Raw genomic sequence first — 20,236 nt, forward strand, 5'->3', positions numbered from 1 at the left:
GCTTTTTAATATGCTGTCTAGGTTGGTGATAACTTTTCTTCCAAGGAGTAAGAGGTCTTTTAATTTCATGGCTGCAATCACCATCTGCAGTGATTTTGGAGCCCCAAAAAACAAAGTCTGACACTGTTTCCACTGTTTCTTCATCTATTTGCCATGAAGTGATGAGACCAGATGCCATGATCTTTGTCTTCTGAATGCTGAGCTTTAATCCAACTTTTTCATTCTCCTCTTTCACTTTCAATAAGAGGCTCCTTAGTTCTTCTTCATTTTCTGCCATAAGGGTGGTATCTTCTGCATATCTAAGCTTATTATATTTCTCCAAACAATCTTGATTCCAGCTTAATGCTTCATCCAGCCCAGCATTTCTCATGATGTACTCTGCATAGAAGTTAAATAAGCAGGGTGACAATATACAGCCTTGACGTACTCCTATTCCTATTTGGAACCAGTCTGTTGTTCCACGAGCAGTTCTAACTGTTGCTTCCTGACCTGCATACAGATTTCTCAAGAGGCAGGTCAGGTGGTCTGGTATTCCCATCTCTTGAAGAATTTTCCACAGTTTATTGTGATAGTCAATAAAGCAGAAATAAATGTTTTTCTGGAACTCTCTTGTTTTTCCAAATATCCAGCAGATGCTGGCAATTTGATCTCTGGTTCCTCTGCCTTTCCTGCCTTAGCACTCAATAAATGCATCTTCCGTGTATGTACACACATACATCTATTACTTACAGACATATATTACTCTCTCTCTCTCCCTTACAGTTTTTGCCTGATCATAATATTTCAGAAGTATATAATTACTCAGGAAATAAATTATGAAAGCAGATCTTAAGAAAACTTTTAGATTTCATCTGATTAATTTTTAATACCGATGAGATTGTAGGAAACCTTTAACTCTCACACAATGTTGGTAGTAGGATAAATTGATACAACTCTAAGAACAGACTTTAAGAGTCACAAAATTTTTCATTGCACTTACCTAAATAATTCTATAAATTCACAAAAGAAACAAAATAAAATTATTTGCACAAAAATGTTCATTATTATTTTAATTTTAATGGAGATAACATGAAAACCAATCTAAGTAATGAATTATAGTTTTGAAATCTCAATGGACTAGTATAGAGCTATTAAGGTTATTATATTAACTACAGAAGTAAAAATAGATGCTGTTTTTAAAAACTATATTTATGCCATGATTATAATTATATAAAAACTATATATATATGTACTAAAAATACAACTGGAATTTATATTTTTGAATGATTTCTGGTACGAAAATAAATGTTCTATAAAAGGTCATTTTAATCAGATGAATATAGAAGACATTCAACTATAAATTAAGATTACAAAATATCAAATACCTTTGGGTAAACCTCAAATATGGTATATAGTCTATTACAGCAGGAAGGTTGCCATCCAATCTTTCTCCCTTTAGGCAGAAGCTAAGACAACAGACAATAAATATATTAATACATAAAAATTTAAATCGCAGTATTATAAACAATCTCTTGATAGAAACATTTGTTTCATCAATGATAAAAAGATGAATTTTTTATTTGTAATTTAAATGTGGCTTGTTATAATCACCTCAATAAAGACAATTCTACCTTCAATATTAAGGGCTTACAAAAATAAATAACACTATTACATACACACATCATGCAAAAGTAAAGTTTACTGAGAAGTCTGTACAAATACTATTTATATAGTTCATTTTATCTTGGTCTTTATTTGACTTCAAAGACGTCACTGGAGTATTTTCATATGAAGAGTTGTTCTCATTTACATAGAAATTCTCAGGTAACACTGAATATTTCCTAAGAAAGTCTGACTGATTAGAAAAATCTTCATATATGAACTACTACCTTCTGGTTCCTCTGGGAAGTTTTCCTGCTAACATACTCTAATATATTAATATCAAGGGTACAGGATGTATTTTTCCAGACTTGAATAAGGAGAAAATCAAAGTGGCCACATATGGGATTTCCTTCATTTTCAAAACATTACTAATGTGTCAGTAAGATATTTGCTTTCTCCACAATATCAATGGGCTACAACAAACCAAGAGTTTATATTATTATCCCAGTTTTGTTTTCAACCAAAAAATAATTGTAACGGATTTAGACAGAGCCAGCAGCATACGGTAAAAAGTTAACACCCTTAGAGAAATCATGAAGACAGCCTTCATGCTGTATTCACCACGTTCATCCTAAACAATTAAGTTAGTTAACCTAATCCCACTTTATCAAATTTCAAATTGAGGAAAGTTATAAAGAGAAAAGTATTTTGAAAAAGAAGTGACTTACTAGAAAAAAGTAACATGAGTGAAACTGAGGAACTTAAGGAATTGACTGAATTAACCCTTCCTCAGTTAATTTCTTAAGTTTAAGACAGTCTCTTTTTCGAGAGCATTATTTTTTAGTTCAAGACCTAAAAGCAGATTTTTAAGTTTTATGCTTATTTGTTAACAGTGAATTTTTAAGTGATATATTTCAATGAAAATATAATCCTTAATTCTCAGGTTTGAATTCTTATTATAGACAAACCTTTCACTTTTAGTACAATGTAAAATCTTAGATCAATAAATGAAATGCAGAAGGATGCTCCCAACAACCTACGGAGAACTTAGAATGTCCATTTTCAGTGCTTACAATCTTAGTTTGGAATCAACTCACCTTGTTGATAATAAAAGCAAATATTAACAAAGTTTTTAATACTCCAGAAACAAAATAAGAAACATAAGGCATCTAAGACAGAATGTCAAGATCCTCTTTATCTCACCACATGAGAAAATGAAAATCTTTCTGGCTATGAATCAATATTAGTACATTTTTCATTTTAAAACAGTAGTGGAAAAATACTAAGAGATACGATCTAAAACCTTCCTTCAGTGCTACCAGAATATATGATTTTTCTGGTCGGCGGGGATGTGGTCCAAGCTTTCTTTTTCCCAAGCCAGAAAGCAAATAAGTTTCGTCAGTTAATTCCTTAAGTTTAAGACAGCCTCTTTTTTTAGAGCAAACCTATTTATAAAACTGATCTCATTATAAAGGGAAAAACACAAATCAAATCAATATCCAACTGCATGCTTTACTTAGAAAACTGAAAGAAAAGAATGATAAGCAGAATCTATTATGAGGTAGAATAATTTTAAATCAGAATACATACAGTTAGATGAAGTACCTGAAATCAATAGCATTGAGTCCAAGGAGCATGCCAGCAAGCATATTTGCTTCCTCACCCAAGACAATTGCTCCATCTTCATAAAATCTCCTAAAAAATGAAATGGGTGAATATGTATTAAAAACAGACTGAAGCTTCAGCTACAGGAATCAGTTAAAGTCCAAGCTAGAGTAGAAAGAACTAAAATTTATTTAATTTGTCAAAACAAGAACATACCTAGATCACTTAAATCGTGCACATACTTAGCAGAATAAAAAAAAAGCTGAAATTGTAACAAGGGAAAAAGTCATTATAAGTGTTTATATCTCTCTTAAAAAGAATCTTCAAAGTGACTCCTTTAGCAGGCCTACAGTATCTAGCATTTTTCCAAGACTGAAGCAATATATATGTAAACTGAAAGGTGGTAAACAGTCATTTAAACTGGTCTCCTTTCAAAACTATGCAGATTATTTTCTATTACTATACACAGAACAAACACAAACATACATTTTTTTTCTGTAATTCCAAAGGTTATTAACCAAACTAAGAACTAGGAAGATGTGATTAATAGTAATTTATGCTAACCTTGTCACCCTGCTTATTTAACTTCTATGCAGAGTACATCATGAGAAACACTGGACTGGAAGAAACACAAGCTGGAATCAAGATTGCAGGGAGAAATATCAATAACCTCACATATGCAGATGACACCACCCTTATGGCAGAAAGTGAAGAGGAGCTAAAAAGCCTCTTGATGAAAGTGAAAGAGGAGAGCGAAAAAGTTGGCTTAAAGCTCAACATTCAGAAAACGAAGATCATGGCATCCAGTCCCATCACTTCATGGGAAACAGATGGGGAAACAGTGGAAACAGTGTCAGACTTTATATTTGGGGGGCCCCAAAATCACTGCAGATGGTGACTGCAGCCATGAAATTAAAAGATGCTTACTCCTTGGAAGAAAAGTTATGATCAACCTAGACAGCATATTCAAAAGCAGAGACATTACTTTGCCGACTAAGGTCCGGCTAGTCAAGGCTATGGTTTTTCCTGTGGTCATGTATGGATGTGAGAGTCGGACTGTGAAGAAGGCTGAGCGCTGAAGAATTGATGCTTTTGAACTGTGGTGTTGCAGAAGACTCTTGAGAGTCCCTTGGACTGCAAGGAGATCCAACCAGCCCATTCTGAAGGAGATCAGCCCTGGGATTTCTTTGGAAGGAATGATTCTAAACCTGAATGGAGATGACCCACAGAGATGTTATGGGGAGGGAGGTGGGAGGGGGTTCATGTTTGGGAACACATGTAAGAATTAAAGATTTTAAAATTAAAAAAATAAAAAACTAAAAAAAAAATAGACTGAGATTAAGAATTCACCCCTATGAATACATATAATAGATTGTAAATATCAAAAACTAAAAGAAAATAAAATAAACCTGAAGCTCCAGTACTTTGGCCACCTCATGTGAAGAGTTGACTCATTGGAAAAGACTCTGATGCTGGGAGGGATTGGGGGCAGGAGGAGAAGGGGACGACCAAGGATGAGATGGCTGGATGGCATCACTGACTCAATGGACGTGAGTCTGAGTGAACTCCAGGAGATGGTGATGAACAGGGAGGCCTGGTGTGCTGCGATTCATGGGGTCGCAAAGAGTCGGACACTACTGAGCGACCGAACTGAACTGAACTGATGCTAACCTTTAACATTACAATACTAATAGGGCAGATGGGCTACCTAGGTGGCTGCATACAAAAAAGAAAGTGCTCACTGTAACTCTGACAAAATGTAAATATGAATCTATCTTTGTTAATTCTTGTAAAGCCTTCTGTTTTGGTTAATGTTAATTTTTATAATATTAAAGTTTATTTTTAAATATTTAAAGTAAATATTTTGGAAAAATATCATTTAATATGGGCTTAAGGTATTTTTCCACAAAAGAATCTAAAGATTATTGAATTCATTTTCAAATAGTATCAAAAACTTGCTTATGTTCAGTAACAAGGATAATAAAATTGTTATAAGCCTTTATGTTACACAATGGCAAGGAACACTACTCTATAATCCCACTAACTAAAAGGAAAGCATCTTAGTAAATGAAATTTGTCTTGCTCTTTTCTATATTCTTGAGCTTATAAAGCGGAGAAGGCAATGGCAACCCACTCCAGTACTCTTGCCTGGAAAATCCCATGGATGGAGGGGCCTGGGGTTGCTGTCTTTGGGGTGGCACAGAGTCGGACACAACTGAAGCGACTTAGCAGGAGCAGCAGAGCTTATAAAGACTGCGTATAAAGCCTATATTCTTATATTACTATCATCAATTCTGAACAGTCCACAGTTTACCAAACACTTTTATAATCATATTGTTTGATACTTGCAAAGCTGATCAAATAAATACAGAAGCAATTGTCATTCATTTCAATTTCATTATCAAGAAGAGAGACAGGTTTAAACAGTTTGCCCAAGATGATGTTGATAAACTTATCAAGGAAGAAAACCAATTTTTACTTAAGTTCTACATCTTTTCTACTGAACCATGATACTTCCTGTAAAATAAAAATGTTTAAAGAGAATTTAACCCCTGTTATGGTCTGTAAGAAATTTTACATGAATAAAAAGTACAAAGGAAAATATAACTATTTACCCTCTGACAGATGTAAGGATACAAACAAACGTGATGGGAAGACTAGCTTGGATTAGATGCTCTTTCTTCGAACTATGTAAATTTACATTTCTTGAAAATGCAAATGAATAGTTACCATTTACATAAAGAGAAAAACTTAAAGTTTCAGCCTAACAAAGATCAGTAAAATAACTGGAAGAAATTCCTACATATTCAACTGAGGTGTTCCACAAAATGGTAAAGATATTTAGACAAAACTAATCCCAAAGAAAGGCAATGCCAAAGAATGCTCAAACTACCACACAACTGCACTCATCTCACATACTAGTAAAGTAATGCTCAAAATTCTCCAAGCCAGGCTTCAACAATACGTGAACCATGAACTTCCTGATGTTCAAGCTGGTTTTAGAAAAGGCAGAGGAACTAGAGATCAAATTGCCAACATCCGCTGGATCATGGAAAAAGCAAGAGAGTTCCAGAAAAACATCTATTTCTGCTTTATTGACTATGCCAAAGCCGTTGACTGTGTGGATCACAATAAACTGTGGAAAATTCTGAAAGAGATGGGAATACCAGACCACCTGACCTGCCTCTTGAGAAATCTGTATGCAGGTCAGGAAGCAACAGTTAGAACTGGACATGGAACAACAGACTGGTTCCAAATAGGAAAAGGAGTACGTCAAGGCTGTATATTGTCATCCTGCTTATTTAACTTCTATGCAGAGTACATCATGAGAAACGCTGGACTGGAAGAAGCACAAGCTGGAATCAAGATTGCTGGGAGAAATATCAATAACCTCACATATGGAGATGACACCACCCTTGTGGCAGAGAGTGAAGAGGAGCTAAAAAGCCTCTTGATGAAAGTGAAAGAGGAGAGCGAAAAAGTTGGCTTAAAGCTCAACATTCAGAAAACGAAGATCATGACATCTGGTCCCATCACTTCATGGGAAATAGATGGGGAAACAGTGGAAACAGTGTCAGACTTTATTTTGGGGGGCTCCAAAATCACTGCAGATGGTGATTGCAGCCATGAAATTAAAAGATGCTTACTCCTTGGAAGAAAAGTTATGACCAACCTAGACAGCATATTCAAAAGCAGAGACATTACTTTGCCGACTAAGGTCCGGCTAGTCAAGGCTATGGTTTTTCCTGTGGTCATGTGTGGATGTGAGAGTTGGACTGTGAAGAAGGCTGAGCACTGAAGAATTGATGCTTTTGAACTGTGGCGTTGGAGAAGACTCTTGAGAGTCCCTTGGACTATAAGGAGATCCAACCAGTCCATTCTGAAGGAGATCAGCCCTGGGATTTCTTTGGAAGGAATGATGCTAAAGCTGAAACTCCAGTACTTTGGCCACCTCATGTGAAGAGTTGACTCATTGGAAAAGACTCTGATGCTGGGAGGGATTGGGGGCAGGAGGAGAAGGGGACGACAGAGGATGAGATGGCTGGATGGCATCACGGACTCGATGGACGTGAGTCTGAATGAACTCCGGGAGTTGGTGATGGACAGGGAGGTCTGGCGTGCTGCAATTCATGGGGTCGCAAAGAGTCAGACACGACTGAGCGACTGAACTGAACTGAACCATCTGAGATTTTGTCACTGCCTCAATGGCTAAATTGGCTGTTGACAGACTATTTGATCAACTCCTTGAAGAACTATGATTCCAATGGTTCTAGACCACCACTTCCTACGGGACACATGCATTTATTCTGGCATTTGACATCAGCGATCACCCATAATTCCCAGTACTTCCCTATATGAGAATAGGTCTATTTTTATTTGCCACCTTGAGCTCATCATGTTTAAAAGTACATTCCAAGAGTCACATCAAAACTATTTTTGCTTGCTTTCCAACGTTAATATTATACTAGGAACGAATGAAAAATACCTAAAACAAAGATAAATGGTTTTAGAGCCATTTTTAAGCAAGCTTAAAGGTAATTTATATACCCTATGTTTTATATATCATTTTGTTTTACTGAGTTTTTCTGGCCTTTGTTTTACTATTGATTTTTTAAGCTAACCTAGGGGCTTCCCTGATAGCTCAGTTGGTAAAGAATCAACCTGCAAGGCAGGAGACCCCGACTTGATTCCCGGGGCAGGACCATCTACTGGAGAAGGGAAAGGCTACCCACTCCAGTATTCTGACCTGGAGAATTCCATGGACTACAGTCCACGGGGTTGCAAAGAGTCGGACACGACTGAGTGACTTTCACTGTCACTGTCATATAATACACTAAATGTGAAATCAATTAATTCCACTTAAAACCATATCTGAAATATAATATTACATAGACCTGATTTAATATGCCTTTACTGTAGCAGACGGGAGGGGAGGACAAACAGAAGAGGAAAGGCTAGTTAAGAGAACTGCCCATTGTATGTTGAACTTTTCACTATTAGATCTGATTAAGAAAATAAATAAATGCACTTAAAGAAATCTATCAACATTTAGGTTTCATTTATAATATGCTATTGCTATTTTATGTCACTTGACATTTGATATACTATCATCTAATCAAAGATACAAGTCATCCATGTGTATTAAAGAGGCAGAAGCTATTACAAAAAATTGTTTTATTCCCTTAATCAAGCCAATATATCAATAATTCTGACTGAAATTTTTATTTTTGTTATCAATATTTTCAAAGACTTCTAAAGACTGTAAACTTTCAATCTCTTCATTTTATCTCACAGAAAAATTGGAACATTAATAAAGCTTGCTTATATAACCAAGGTTATGTAACCAATGAGCCAAGAGTAAAGGCTAAGATGACTAATAATAGTAAGGTATACACTAAAAAAAACGTCCCTTTTGTTGAAAATATTTTTTGTTCTAAGGAAAATATTTTATGAGGAGGATCTAAACCAAAATAGCATATTGGCTTGCAAAAATGGATTATAAATATTAAAAGTAGCAACATGAAAAATAAGCTTAAAACTTCTATTTAAAGAGTTATATGTTCGACTGTATCTTTCAAGTTTTGTGTTTTAGAAACAAAGGAAAATTGTCAGCAACTATTTGATATTACTGTGATCTGTAAGAAAAGTCCCCACTTTCTATCAGGTGTACTCTTTCCAATTATTTGTATGTTGACTAGAAAAATACTAGACACTAGAAAGGTACTTAAAATAACACTCAAATAAGAATAATAATCTTTTTCTCAACACATATAATTTAATTCCAACTGAAATACGTCTACAATGCCATCTTTAGTGCTTATTCTGAAGGACTATTTTAAAACCTTTCAGGTATTTCAGTAACAAATATCCTTTGGATGGGAAGTGAACCACCAGAATAGATGATGTTGATACTGAACAATATCATGCTTCAAAATTTATTTTGAGAGTCATAAGTTATTCTATACACTAAAAGTGCAATACTCAAATATGAGAAAGCTTATTTTATAAGCCAAAGAAATTCCATTATCAATATCTTGTTCTCTTCCTCAGTTTAGTCTTTATTTAAGAAGCTTGAAGTGGGGGTAGATAAGATTCTCCCTCATGACATACAAAACAAATTATAGCATTACAAAGAAATGTGTTTTAGACCTATTCTATTCAACGACAAGCTGAATCAGAAAGAAAAGATAGCCTAAAAAGTCAATCTCCAAACAGTCTTGCTAAGAATGTAGGATTCTCTATTTTATCAACAAATACATCATGTAGCAAGAACTGTGTTACGTATGAGAGATAAAATGATAAAGAAGGTAAACATGACCCCTCTTTATGAAACTTACAGTCTAGGGGAGAGGACAGGCAATAAACAGAAGAAAGAGACAATCAGAGATGGCAAGCAGTATAAAATGAGGAACTAGGTTGTTGAGGTGGAGAAAAAGTAAAGATGAATCCAACTTTGAAGAAGGGCATTAGGAAAGATATCCTCGAGTAAGTGTTTATTCTGGGACCTTGGGCCAAAGAAGTCTGAAAACAGGGCTTTGGAGGCCATATAACATTAATAATTGTGAACATGTACTGAGCACCAGGCATAGTTATAAGTGCTTTACATGAATTATCTTGCTTAACTTCAACAATTTTTATGCCACAGAGGGAGTAAGAAATTTACCCATGATTCCACAGCTAGAAAGTGGTGAAACCAGGATCTGACTCCAGGAAATGTGTTTGCAGAGCCAGCTGGCTAAAGTAATGAGAAAGCATTTCAATGTTTAATGGAGGAATTGACAGGATCCCTTTTACAATACTTTTTAAGAAGACTGGCTGGATGCTGGGTGGTCACTGGCAGAGGGGAAACTGGAATCTCAGTCGGGAGGCTAACAAGGGAGGATATAGGCAAGAGATGAGAGAGGTACACATTACTACTGCAGCCATAATGATAAAAGTAAACGGGTAGATTCGAAATAGATTCTGGAAATAGGAAAAATACTTGTTAATGGAATGGCTGTAATGAATGAAGGAGAAAAAGGAATCAAATATGAATTTAGATTTTGACTTCAACGGCCATTTAGGTAAGGCAATGAAACGACTTTCAAGAATGGGGTGCACAGGGTTAGACAGGAGAAGAATCAAAAAATCTGAACTAGAGATTTAAATGTGGTGTCATGACCACCCAGGTGGTACTTAAAACTCCAGAGATACAATGAGATATCACATCACACTGGTCAGAATGGCCATCATTTAAAAAAAAAAAAAAAAAGTCTACAAACAATAAATGCTGGAGAGGAAGTGGAGAAAAGGGAAAAACCCTCTTGCATTGTCGGTGGGAATGTAAATTGATACAACCACTATGGAAGAAGTATGGAGATACCTTAAAAAAACTAGGAATAAAACTACCATATGACCCAACAATTCTACTATTGGGCATATACTCTGAAGAAACCATAACTAGAAAAGACACACGTATCCCAATGTTCACTGCAGCACTATTTATAAAAGTTGGTACATGCAAGCAACCTAGATTTCCATCAACAGATGAACAGATAAAGAACCTGTGGTACACATATACAATGGAATATTACTCAGTCATAAAAAGGAATGCTTTTGAGTCAGTTCTAATAAGGTGGATGAACCTAGAGCCTATGAAACAGAGTCAAGTAAGTCAGAAAGAGAAAACAAATACCATATATTACCACATATATATGGAATCTAGAAGGATGGTACTGATGAACCTATTTGCAGGGCAGCAAAAATGGAGAAGGCAGTGGCACCCCACTCCAGTACTCTTGCCTGGAAAATCCCATGGACGGAGGAGCCTGGTAGGCTGTAGTCCATGGGGTCGCTAAGAGTCAGACACGACTGAGCGACTTCACTTTCACTTTTCACTTGCATGCATTGGAGAAGGAAATGGCAACCCACTCCAGTGTTCTTGCCTGGAGAATCTCAGGGACAGGGGAGCCTGGTGGGCTGCCATCTATGGGGTCACACGGAGTCAGACACGACTGAAGCAACTTAGCAGCAGCAGTAGCAGTAGCAGCAATGGAGATGCATGAAGTGTTCCCTTGGTATCTCTAATTTTCTTGAAGAGATCTCTAGTCTTTCTCATTTTGTTGTCTTCCTCTATTTCTTTGCATTGATCACTGAGGAAGGCTTTCTTATCTCTCCTTGCTATTCTTTGGACCTCTGCATTCAGATGCTTGTATCTTTCCTTTTCTCTTCTTTTCACAGCTATTTGTAAGGCCTCCTCAGACAGCCATTTTGCTTTTTGCATTTCTTTTCCATGGGGATGGTTTTGATTCCTGTCTCCTGTACAATGTCACGAACCTCCATCCATAGTTCATCAGGCACTCTATCAGATCTAGTCCCTTAAATCCATTTCTCACTTGCACTGTATAATCATAAGGGATTTGATTGAGGTCATACCTGAATGGTCTAGTGGTTTTCACTACTTTCTTCAATTTAAGTCTGAATTTGGCAATAAGCACTTCATGATCTGAGCCACAGTCAGCTCCTGGTCTTATTTTTGCTGACTGCATAGAGCTTCTCTATCTTTGTCTGCAAAGAATATAATCACTCCGATTTTGGGGTTGACCATCTGGTGATGTCCATGTATAGTCTTCTCTTGTGTTGTTGGAAGAGGGTGTTTGCTATGACCAGCGCATTCTCTTGGCAAACTCTATTAGTCTTTGCCCTGCTTCATTCCATACTCCAAGGCCAAATTTGCCTGTTACTCCAGATGTTTCTTGACTTCCTACTTTTGCATTCCAGCTCCCTATAATGAAAAGGACATCTTTTTTGGGCGTTAGTTCTAAAAGGTCTTGTAGGTCTTCACAGCAGAAGACATTACTTTGCCAACAAAGGTCCATCTAGTCAAGGCTATGGTTTTTCCAGTGGTCACATATGGATGTCAGAGTTGGACTGTGAAGAAAACTAAGCGCCGAATAATCGATGCTTTTGAACTGTGGTGTTGGAGAAGACTCTTGAGAGTCCCTTGGACTGCAAGGAGATCCAACCAGTCCATCCTAAAGGAGATCAGTCCTGGGTGTTCATTGGAAGGACTGATGCTGAAGCTGAAACTCCAATACTTTGCCCACCTCATGCGAAGAGTTGACTCATTGGAAAAGACCCTGATGCTGGGAGGGATTGGGGGCAGGAGGAGAAGGGAACTAAAGAGGATGAGATGGCTGGATGGCATCACCAACTTGATGGACATGGGTCTGGGTAAACTCCAGGAGTTGGTAATGGACAGGGAGGCCTGGTGTGCTGCAATTCATGGGGTCGCAAAGAGTTGGACATGACTGAGCAACTGAACTGAACTGAATGGAAATGCAGATGCAGAAAACAGACTTATGGACGTGGGGTCAGGGGAAAGAGGGGATGGGATGAATGGACAGAGTACTACGGAAACATAAACACTTTATGTAAAATAGATAGTGGGAATTTGCTGAATGACTCAGGGAACTTAAAGTGGGGTCTGTGACAACCTAGAAGGTGGGATGGGATGGGAGGTGGAAGGGAGGTTCAGGAGAGAGGGGACATTATGTATACCTATGGCTGATTTGTACTGTGTATTGCATAAACCCACACAATATTGTGAAGCAATTAGCCTTCAATTAAAAATAATTTTTTTTTAAAATCTCCAGAGACAAGTGCAGTTGTGAGGAGAGAAAGAACAGCAGACAACAGAAGACTGAGCACAAAGAAGCTGTGAACAGCAAAAGAAGCCTGAGAAGGAGCGAGTATAGAGGGAGACAGAAAAGCCAGGAGTGTTATGTAGGTAAAAAAAAAAGAGGTTTTTCAAGAAAGAAGAAGGTTTCAACTCTTTCAGCTGGACTGCGGAGTACAATGGGGACAGAGAGATGTTCATTACATTTGGGTAGCTTGTGCATTATTGGTTTTCTTTTAAAAATCATCTTTGGTGGAGTGGTAGAGGCAGAGGCCAGACAAGGATGAAGAGTGACTCTGAGGAAAGGAGATGACAAGAATGTGTATTTCCACTGTTTTCTCATCTATTTGCCATGAAGTGATGGGACCAGATGCCATGATCTTAGTTTTCTGAATGTTGAGCTTTAAGCCAACTTTTTCACTCTCCTCTTTCACTTTCATCAAGAAGCTTCTCCACTTTCTTTCTTAATTGTGGTGTCATCTGCGTATCTGAGGTTATTGATATTTCTCCCAGCAACCTTGATTCCAGCTTGTGCTTCCTCCAGCCCAGCATTTTTCATGAAGTACTCTATACATATAAGTTAAATAAGCAGGGTGACAATATACAGTCTTGACGTACTCCTTTCCCAATTAGTCTGTTGTTCCATGTCCAGTTTTAACTGTTGCCTCTTGACCTGCATACAGATTTCTCAAGAGGCAGGTAAGGTGGTCTGGTATTCCCATCTCTTTCAGAATTTTCCACAGTTTATTGTGATCCTCACAGTCAAAGGCTTTGGCACAGTCAATAAAGCAGAAATAGATGTTTTTCTGGAATTCTCTTGCTTTTTTGATGACCCAACGGATGTAGGCAACACCTAAGCAAAGATACTGTCATCTGTACCAGCTAGTCAGCTAAAACAATGTGTCACATTAAAGACCCGGATTTTCTCAAAATCCAAAATGTCAAACATGCCATCAGGACATGCAAATTAAGATTTTAGATATATGATTTCTGTGTATACACGCCTAATTTTCTGTCAAAACTGGCCTACAGTCACTCTCTTCCTTCAGAAACATGATTAACAAGGTAGAAATATGTATGGTAATTTAAGTGTCGAAGTCAGTGCTGCCTGATAGAACCTTCTGCCATGAAGCACTGTTTTGCATCCGTGCTGTCCAATTTGGTAGCCATGAACCACAAAGGGCCAGTGAACACCTAAAGTGTGATAAAGCAACTAAAGAACTGATGCAGTAATTTAATTTCTATTTTAATTTACTCGGTGGCATGTGGTTAGTGGCTACTATACTGAACAATACATATGCAGGATACTGAAATTATTTAATATTTTCATTTACAAATACTTTTGAAATGGAAAAAAGTGATTGCTTTAACAAAAGCCTTAAATATAGATTAGCAGGGCAGAGCTGAGTGGGCATGACTGTTGTCCTTATATGAACCTTTTCTCTATCATCATAAAGTGAAAGTCAATCAGTCGTGTCTGACTCATTGCAACCCCATGGACTTTACAGTCCCTGAAATTCTCCAGGCCAGAATACTGGAATGAGTAGCCCTTCCCTTTTCCAGGAAGAATCGTCATAAAAAGTTAATAAAAATCCTGTTTTGCACAATGTACCATCTCATAAATCTATACAGCCTAAGGAGAACATTGGTATAGACTGCCCCAAAAACACAACTGAGCAATCATTAATTATATAAGAATTAAAGAAGTGAATAAAATAAATGTTGTGGTGGTGGTGTGGAAAGAGGAAGAAAGCAATAGGAAAAGTCTGTGGTGAGAATGAAACTTCAAGTGCTGAAAAAGCAAGAATCAAAACTTTTCAGAAAAAAGATATTCCAGGCATAATGAGGCCTGAAAAGGTAAACCAACGTGGAAGTATGTTTAGTTGAAAAACTGTATTTCCCTGAGAAGACAGTAGACTTATCTGAGACATATAAAAAGGGGAAATAAAATAGGTGAGGACTTGAAAAACAAATAAGTCTTTATTCTATTTTTACTTCTAAGTCTTCAGGTGACTCTCTTAATATATATTTGAAAATTAAAAGGACTTTTAAACCTGGTTGTTTTGAAGTCTCTCAGAGCTGTAGAGATGTATTCAGACAAATGTTTTTCCATGAGTGCTACTCTGATCCAGGCTCTACCCTAAAAGGAAGAAGAAAGAATCAAACATAAAGAAAAAATTAGAAATTAAAAAATTTTGTGTTCACTATGTCATCAAAAATATAAGCATTTTAACATGCAAAGAATAACTCACTCAAAATGTGTATTTGATAAGATGAGATAAATTTTAATTATATATAGTATATACTTTGTTTCTCTAAAGGTGTAGGGTAGAGCATGTCCGATTAATTTTCTAGCTTCTGAAGGGACAGAACCATCAAAATTGAGTTACTTGGGTTAGAGACTTCTTGTGAATTATATAAGGAAATCACAAGACTCATCTCTTTACTTCAGTGTCCAAATCAACACACTAATTGAAATGAGTCCCCTTATAAAACAAGAGGAAAGAGTCCATTCTCATTAATAAAAATAATCCTCACACCACTTGTTTAGTCTTTCCAGAGGGAAGTTTACACAACAAATAATGAACCAAATTTCATTATTTATCATTTATCCAAATCATGAGTCACTGAATTTGGTGCCTCCAGAGCATTCTAAAAGATATTACCAGAAATTTAAACCAGAAAAAGCAAAAACACAATAAAAAATATCCCAGAAGCATATACTAGAATAAAATGACAGAAATACACAATTCTAACAAAATATGAATAATCTTACTTTTGAAAAGGGGTAACAGCATTCAGTAGTTGGGACGAGTCAGTAAAGTTTTCTTCATAAGCCAAAGCATTTATTCTGAACTTTTTGTTTAGAATGAAAGAATACTCATTAGTGAGAATTTTATAATCCTATTATGTTCATTTCACTCAACCCTTTCACACCTCTCCAGAAAAATCTATTAAGATTGACTATATAAAAAATCAAACCACTGTAACAGTAGCTAAGAATAAAGTGAAACTAACCAATATGATGGTCAACTACCAACTACCAACTACCAGTATAGAAAAAAAGCACTGAAATGCCTACACTTACAGAAATATCTACAGTTCTAGTGATTTCCTCAAACTGTTGGACAGGAAGGATTGAAAACAAGTTAATCCAGACAGTGGCAAAACCTGGCAGGCTAGAAACTGCTGTACTGTTTGGAAATAAAGGAATGACATGGGCGTGGCTTAGCACGCCAGTCAATCTGCCCACCAACCTCAAAACCCCTTAGCTTGCCCTTGTGCTCAGTCACCTGCTTCTGCTGAGTAAGCCTAGGGGAACCTACAGTTAGCTGTAGCTGATTGGAACAGAGGAAGGGAAGAGGCACACAACAGCCCTCAGTCTCAAGTTTCTTAAAATTTCATCGAAAAGACAGACTAGCAGTAGTGGCTTGAATCAAAAAGCTACATCCTCACACAGAAGCAGGGAAAGTTGCCCTGGAGAGAAAGTGTGCTATTGTTAGATAAGAAACGAGGGGGAAAGCCTTGCTTCCTGATTTATCCATTTCAAGCCATACAAAGCTGGGCTACACCTAGTTTCCTGTCTTTGGACGTTGTGCAATTCTGTTACACTGTCGTAATAAATGGTGCTGAATTTTAACGGTTTCTTTTCTTTCAACAAAAGCAACAGAATATTTAAAGCTTGTTGGAATCATTAACAGGGAAAAGCTGAAAAGCAGGTATAAGATTTTAGACTACATCAGTTAGGTAATGGTGAACCACTGTAGGTTGTTGTTATTGTTTGGGAGACACAAATATTAGCCTGTTTGCCACTAAAGGTTTTTGGGAAAAAAATTAATAAAAGTAGTCAACACTCCTGAAGAATGTAATTAATAAAAGCTTGCCTCTGTATTAGACACATTAAGATATTTAACCCTCCTGAGAACTGTGTCAGTTACAATACTGTCCCTACCTTACTATATGAGGAAACAAAACAGACACAACGAGAAGGCAGGGGACTCATCTCACCACCAAACTGACCGACCTAATAGAATTACGATCCATACCCCCTACCTTCCCTGTTTCAGGGGGTGGACTACAACTATGTAAGAGAATAAAAAGACGAATCACGGAGTGGACAAAAGTATCTGCATTATATGTAACTGACAAAAGACTCTCGTCTGTAAAATGCAAAGAATTCTTACAAATCTCTAAGAAAAATAAGTCCATTTAAAAATGGGCTGGTAAGGGGACGAGTTTAAACCAGAGAGTCAATTTCTTTAGCAGACATCAGAATACTTAGTTTTCTTCCTTTCTGTGTTAGTTTTTATAAGTGGTGTTTTTCAAAGAATTTGCCCATTTCATTTAAATTTTTTAATTTACAGGTGTGAAGTTATTCGTACCTTCTAGGGATTTTTAATGTTTGTACAGTCTGTGGGGTTCACACTTCTTCATTACAGATATGGGTAATTTATAACCTCTCTTTTTTTCCTTCTAGTAGCCTTGCTAGAAACTTATCAATTATATTAATCTTTTTTAAAACACCAACGTCTGGTTTTGTTGATTTTCTTATAGTGTACAATTGTTTATTTGAACTTTTATTCTTCATTACTTCTTTCCTCCTACTTTGGGTTTATTACTTTTTTAAAAAGTTTCTTGAGATGAAAGCTTTGATAACCGATTTTCTGCCTTTTTCTTAAAATACATAAAAGCCTACTTAAACTTATCTATTCTCCTTTAAGTACAATTTTTATATATTTTCATCATTACTAAGTATGTTTTCATTTCATGTGCAATTTCTTCTTTCATTCGCGAGTTATTTAGAAATTCTTCTCAACTTCAACTTATATAAGCCTAGTTAACTCTTTGTTATGGATTCTACTGTGGTTAGAAAACATTATATTTGTTTATATTTCAATCCTCTGAAATTCATTGATGTGCAATACAACTTAGCAAATGATCGATTATTGTAAAGCTCATTAAGACTGAATATTTTGTAGTTTCCTATTTTGATTTTCTTATAAACTCCAGTTCTCTAGTATTAATCTTTATTTATATCTTCTTCATATTATAATTACTTAATAGTCCATTATCTGCATCTCCCATAGGTCTGTTTCAATTTTTTACATTTCTTAGTTTTGTTCATTTAACCTTGTTTCCTGATATGCTTGGTGATTTTTTATTAAATATTAGACATTGTGGAAGAAAATTTGCAGCAACTCTAATGCTACTTTTCTCTAGAGTAGATTTACTTTTCTTATGGTAGACAAGTGTATTTGAAAACCACTTTGTACCACTTAAGAGCACCACTTTTAGGTTTTTGGGATGCTGGTTTTCATCTGAATTTCCCTAACTCCCAAGGAACAGCCTTTCTGGGGTCTCGAAAGCCTGGAGTGTTTACAGGGCCCCTTCAATTTGTTTCACTTCCAGGTTTGGGGCCATCACAGTAAAGAACTAGCGATAGGAAAAGGGGAGTGGTAGTTAAAAGAGGAGGGAAATTATGAATCAATAAGAGAAAATGAACATAAAAGTGGCCTCTTTGCAATACTGTATCTTACTGTAAAGTTCCAGTATTTGGTAACTCTGGTGTATCTGTGATTAACACCCTCTCTCTCTGCCTCTGCCTCTTTCAGTAGAAAATCTGGCTAACCACCATCTAGGACAAAGCACAACAAGGTAAGCTTCTGAACAAGGAAAAAGTAAGAAGAAGAAGAGACCAGGAAAAAGTAGGCAGAATTAGGGACATAAATCATCAGAATGTATTAAGGGCTACACTCACAGTTCTGTCACAGAATAGGTGCTCAATAAAAATTTATCAGCTGGAGAGATGCATTGATGTGATTAGTATATTCAGAAGTTATAATATGTTACATTTATACTGAATAGAAGGAATACATAGGGTAAGCAACCATAAATTAGGAAAGCCTAACACATCCTTAAATAAGAATTTTAATAAGAACGCTCTTAAAACCAAAGAAAAAGAAAATTCACACAAGACATCCAGGAAGAAGGAAGAACTCAATGACAGTAGAGAGTTCATACTTTCAGGCCAGAGAATGACTAAAGGGGAAGAAGGCAATCTTGAACTTGAAATCAGCTGGGATTCTAAGAAAATCCAATGGAAATATCTGCAACACGAACAACAATAGTAACTAAGGATCCAATACAATGGACCTTCTGTTAAATCATGTATTAATATCATGCTTACAAGTAACTGGCCCACATTAGCAAATAGGGAAGATGGATAAGTTCAGAAGCAAGCAAAATAGGTACCTGTTGATATGAAGTTATTTTTCTCAGAAAGCTAATTCTAGCCTGATATGAAATAAGCTGATGTACAGAAATCCTATGTCCCTAATTCCTGCATATTTTTATTCCTGCATACTTTTTATTTTTGGCTGCACTGGTGGGCCTGTGGGATCTTCATTCCCTGACCAGGGATCAAACCCATGCCCTCTGCAGTGGAAACAGAGTGGTAACCACTGGACTGCCAGGGAAGATCCCTTGTGTACTGCAGAAAGAAGAGCTGCAAATATGGCTGAGATGTAAAGATTAGAGTCACAGTCTTCAATTCAAATATTCTATTTCACTGACAGGCTATGAATAGGCCCTGAAAAACGAGCTCAACTAGTCACAGACTAAGCAAAGAAAGGGAATGTCTACATTTTACAGGTCTCAGATTACGGTGACTAAGTTCACATCTCTTGTGGCAGCAAGTTTCTACAATGTGAATCTCAGCTGCACAGCGATACGAAGACACAGGCAATCCTGATTCAATCAATCAATTTAGAGAATGTCTCTGGACTGAATCAATCATTGCGCCACAGGGCATCCTGCCTTCCACTATTTAAAATGTTCACATAGCCCTAAAAGTATAATCAGAATGATCTGGTTTCTTAAATAGGAGTCAAAAATGAAGATTGTAGTTTTGGTCCCAAGCCTACTGAGTTACACACTGTTTAAAACGCAAGATTGGTGCTCAGGTTCTGATACGTTTTCCCAAGTATCAAGGCTGGAAAAGAGTGCTATACATACTAGCAGTCACTCCGAACTGCAGTTCAGAGGCTCAGTAAACCTGCCACCTGAGATATTTGTTTAATCCTTCAATCCTGACACTTGGCAGATGTGATTCACTGAGTAGATTAACTACTTTGCTCTTTGCACTACAATGAATAAAGACAGGTGTAATCTTTGCCTGCAGACTTCTCTAGACAAGTAGTAGATCTTTTTTCCCCCACAAGTATTAAAAAATGGAGGCTTCTCTGGTGGCTAAGACGGTAGAGTCTGCCTGCAATGAGGGAGACCTGAGTTCGATCCCAGGGTTGGGAAAATCCCCTGGAGAAGGAAATGCCAACACACTCCAGTATCCTTGCCTGGGGATGGACTCTGTTTGAGGCCTGAGCAAAACAAAGA

General features: G+C 36.8%; 1 protein-coding gene across 4 annotated transcripts in view; it reads right to left on the minus strand.

The window, feature by feature from the left end:
* The window catches only part of LOC102171502 (RUN domain-containing protein 3B), a 176,280-nt gene that overhangs the window by 80,664 nt on the left and 75,380 nt on the right, over nucleotides 1-20,236 (minus strand). For all 4 annotated transcript variants that reach the window (XM_018047304.1, XM_018047301.1, XM_018047302.1 and 1 more), the window contains 3 exons: nucleotides 14,899-14,984; nucleotides 3,187-3,276; nucleotides 1,365-1,445 (listed from right to left, as the gene is read on the minus strand). In XM_018047304.1, coding sequence (XP_017902793.1) covers nucleotides 1,365-1,445; nucleotides 3,187-3,276; nucleotides 14,899-14,984 — 257 coding nt within the window. The remainder of the gene's footprint in view (nucleotides 1-1,364; nucleotides 1,446-3,186; nucleotides 3,277-14,898; nucleotides 14,985-20,236) is intronic.

The sequence above is a fragment of the Capra hircus genome, chromosome 4 (assembly GCF_001704415.2).
Source record: "Capra hircus breed San Clemente chromosome 4, ASM170441v1, whole genome shotgun sequence".
Taxonomy (NCBI): domain Eukaryota; kingdom Metazoa; phylum Chordata; class Mammalia; order Artiodactyla; family Bovidae; genus Capra; species Capra hircus.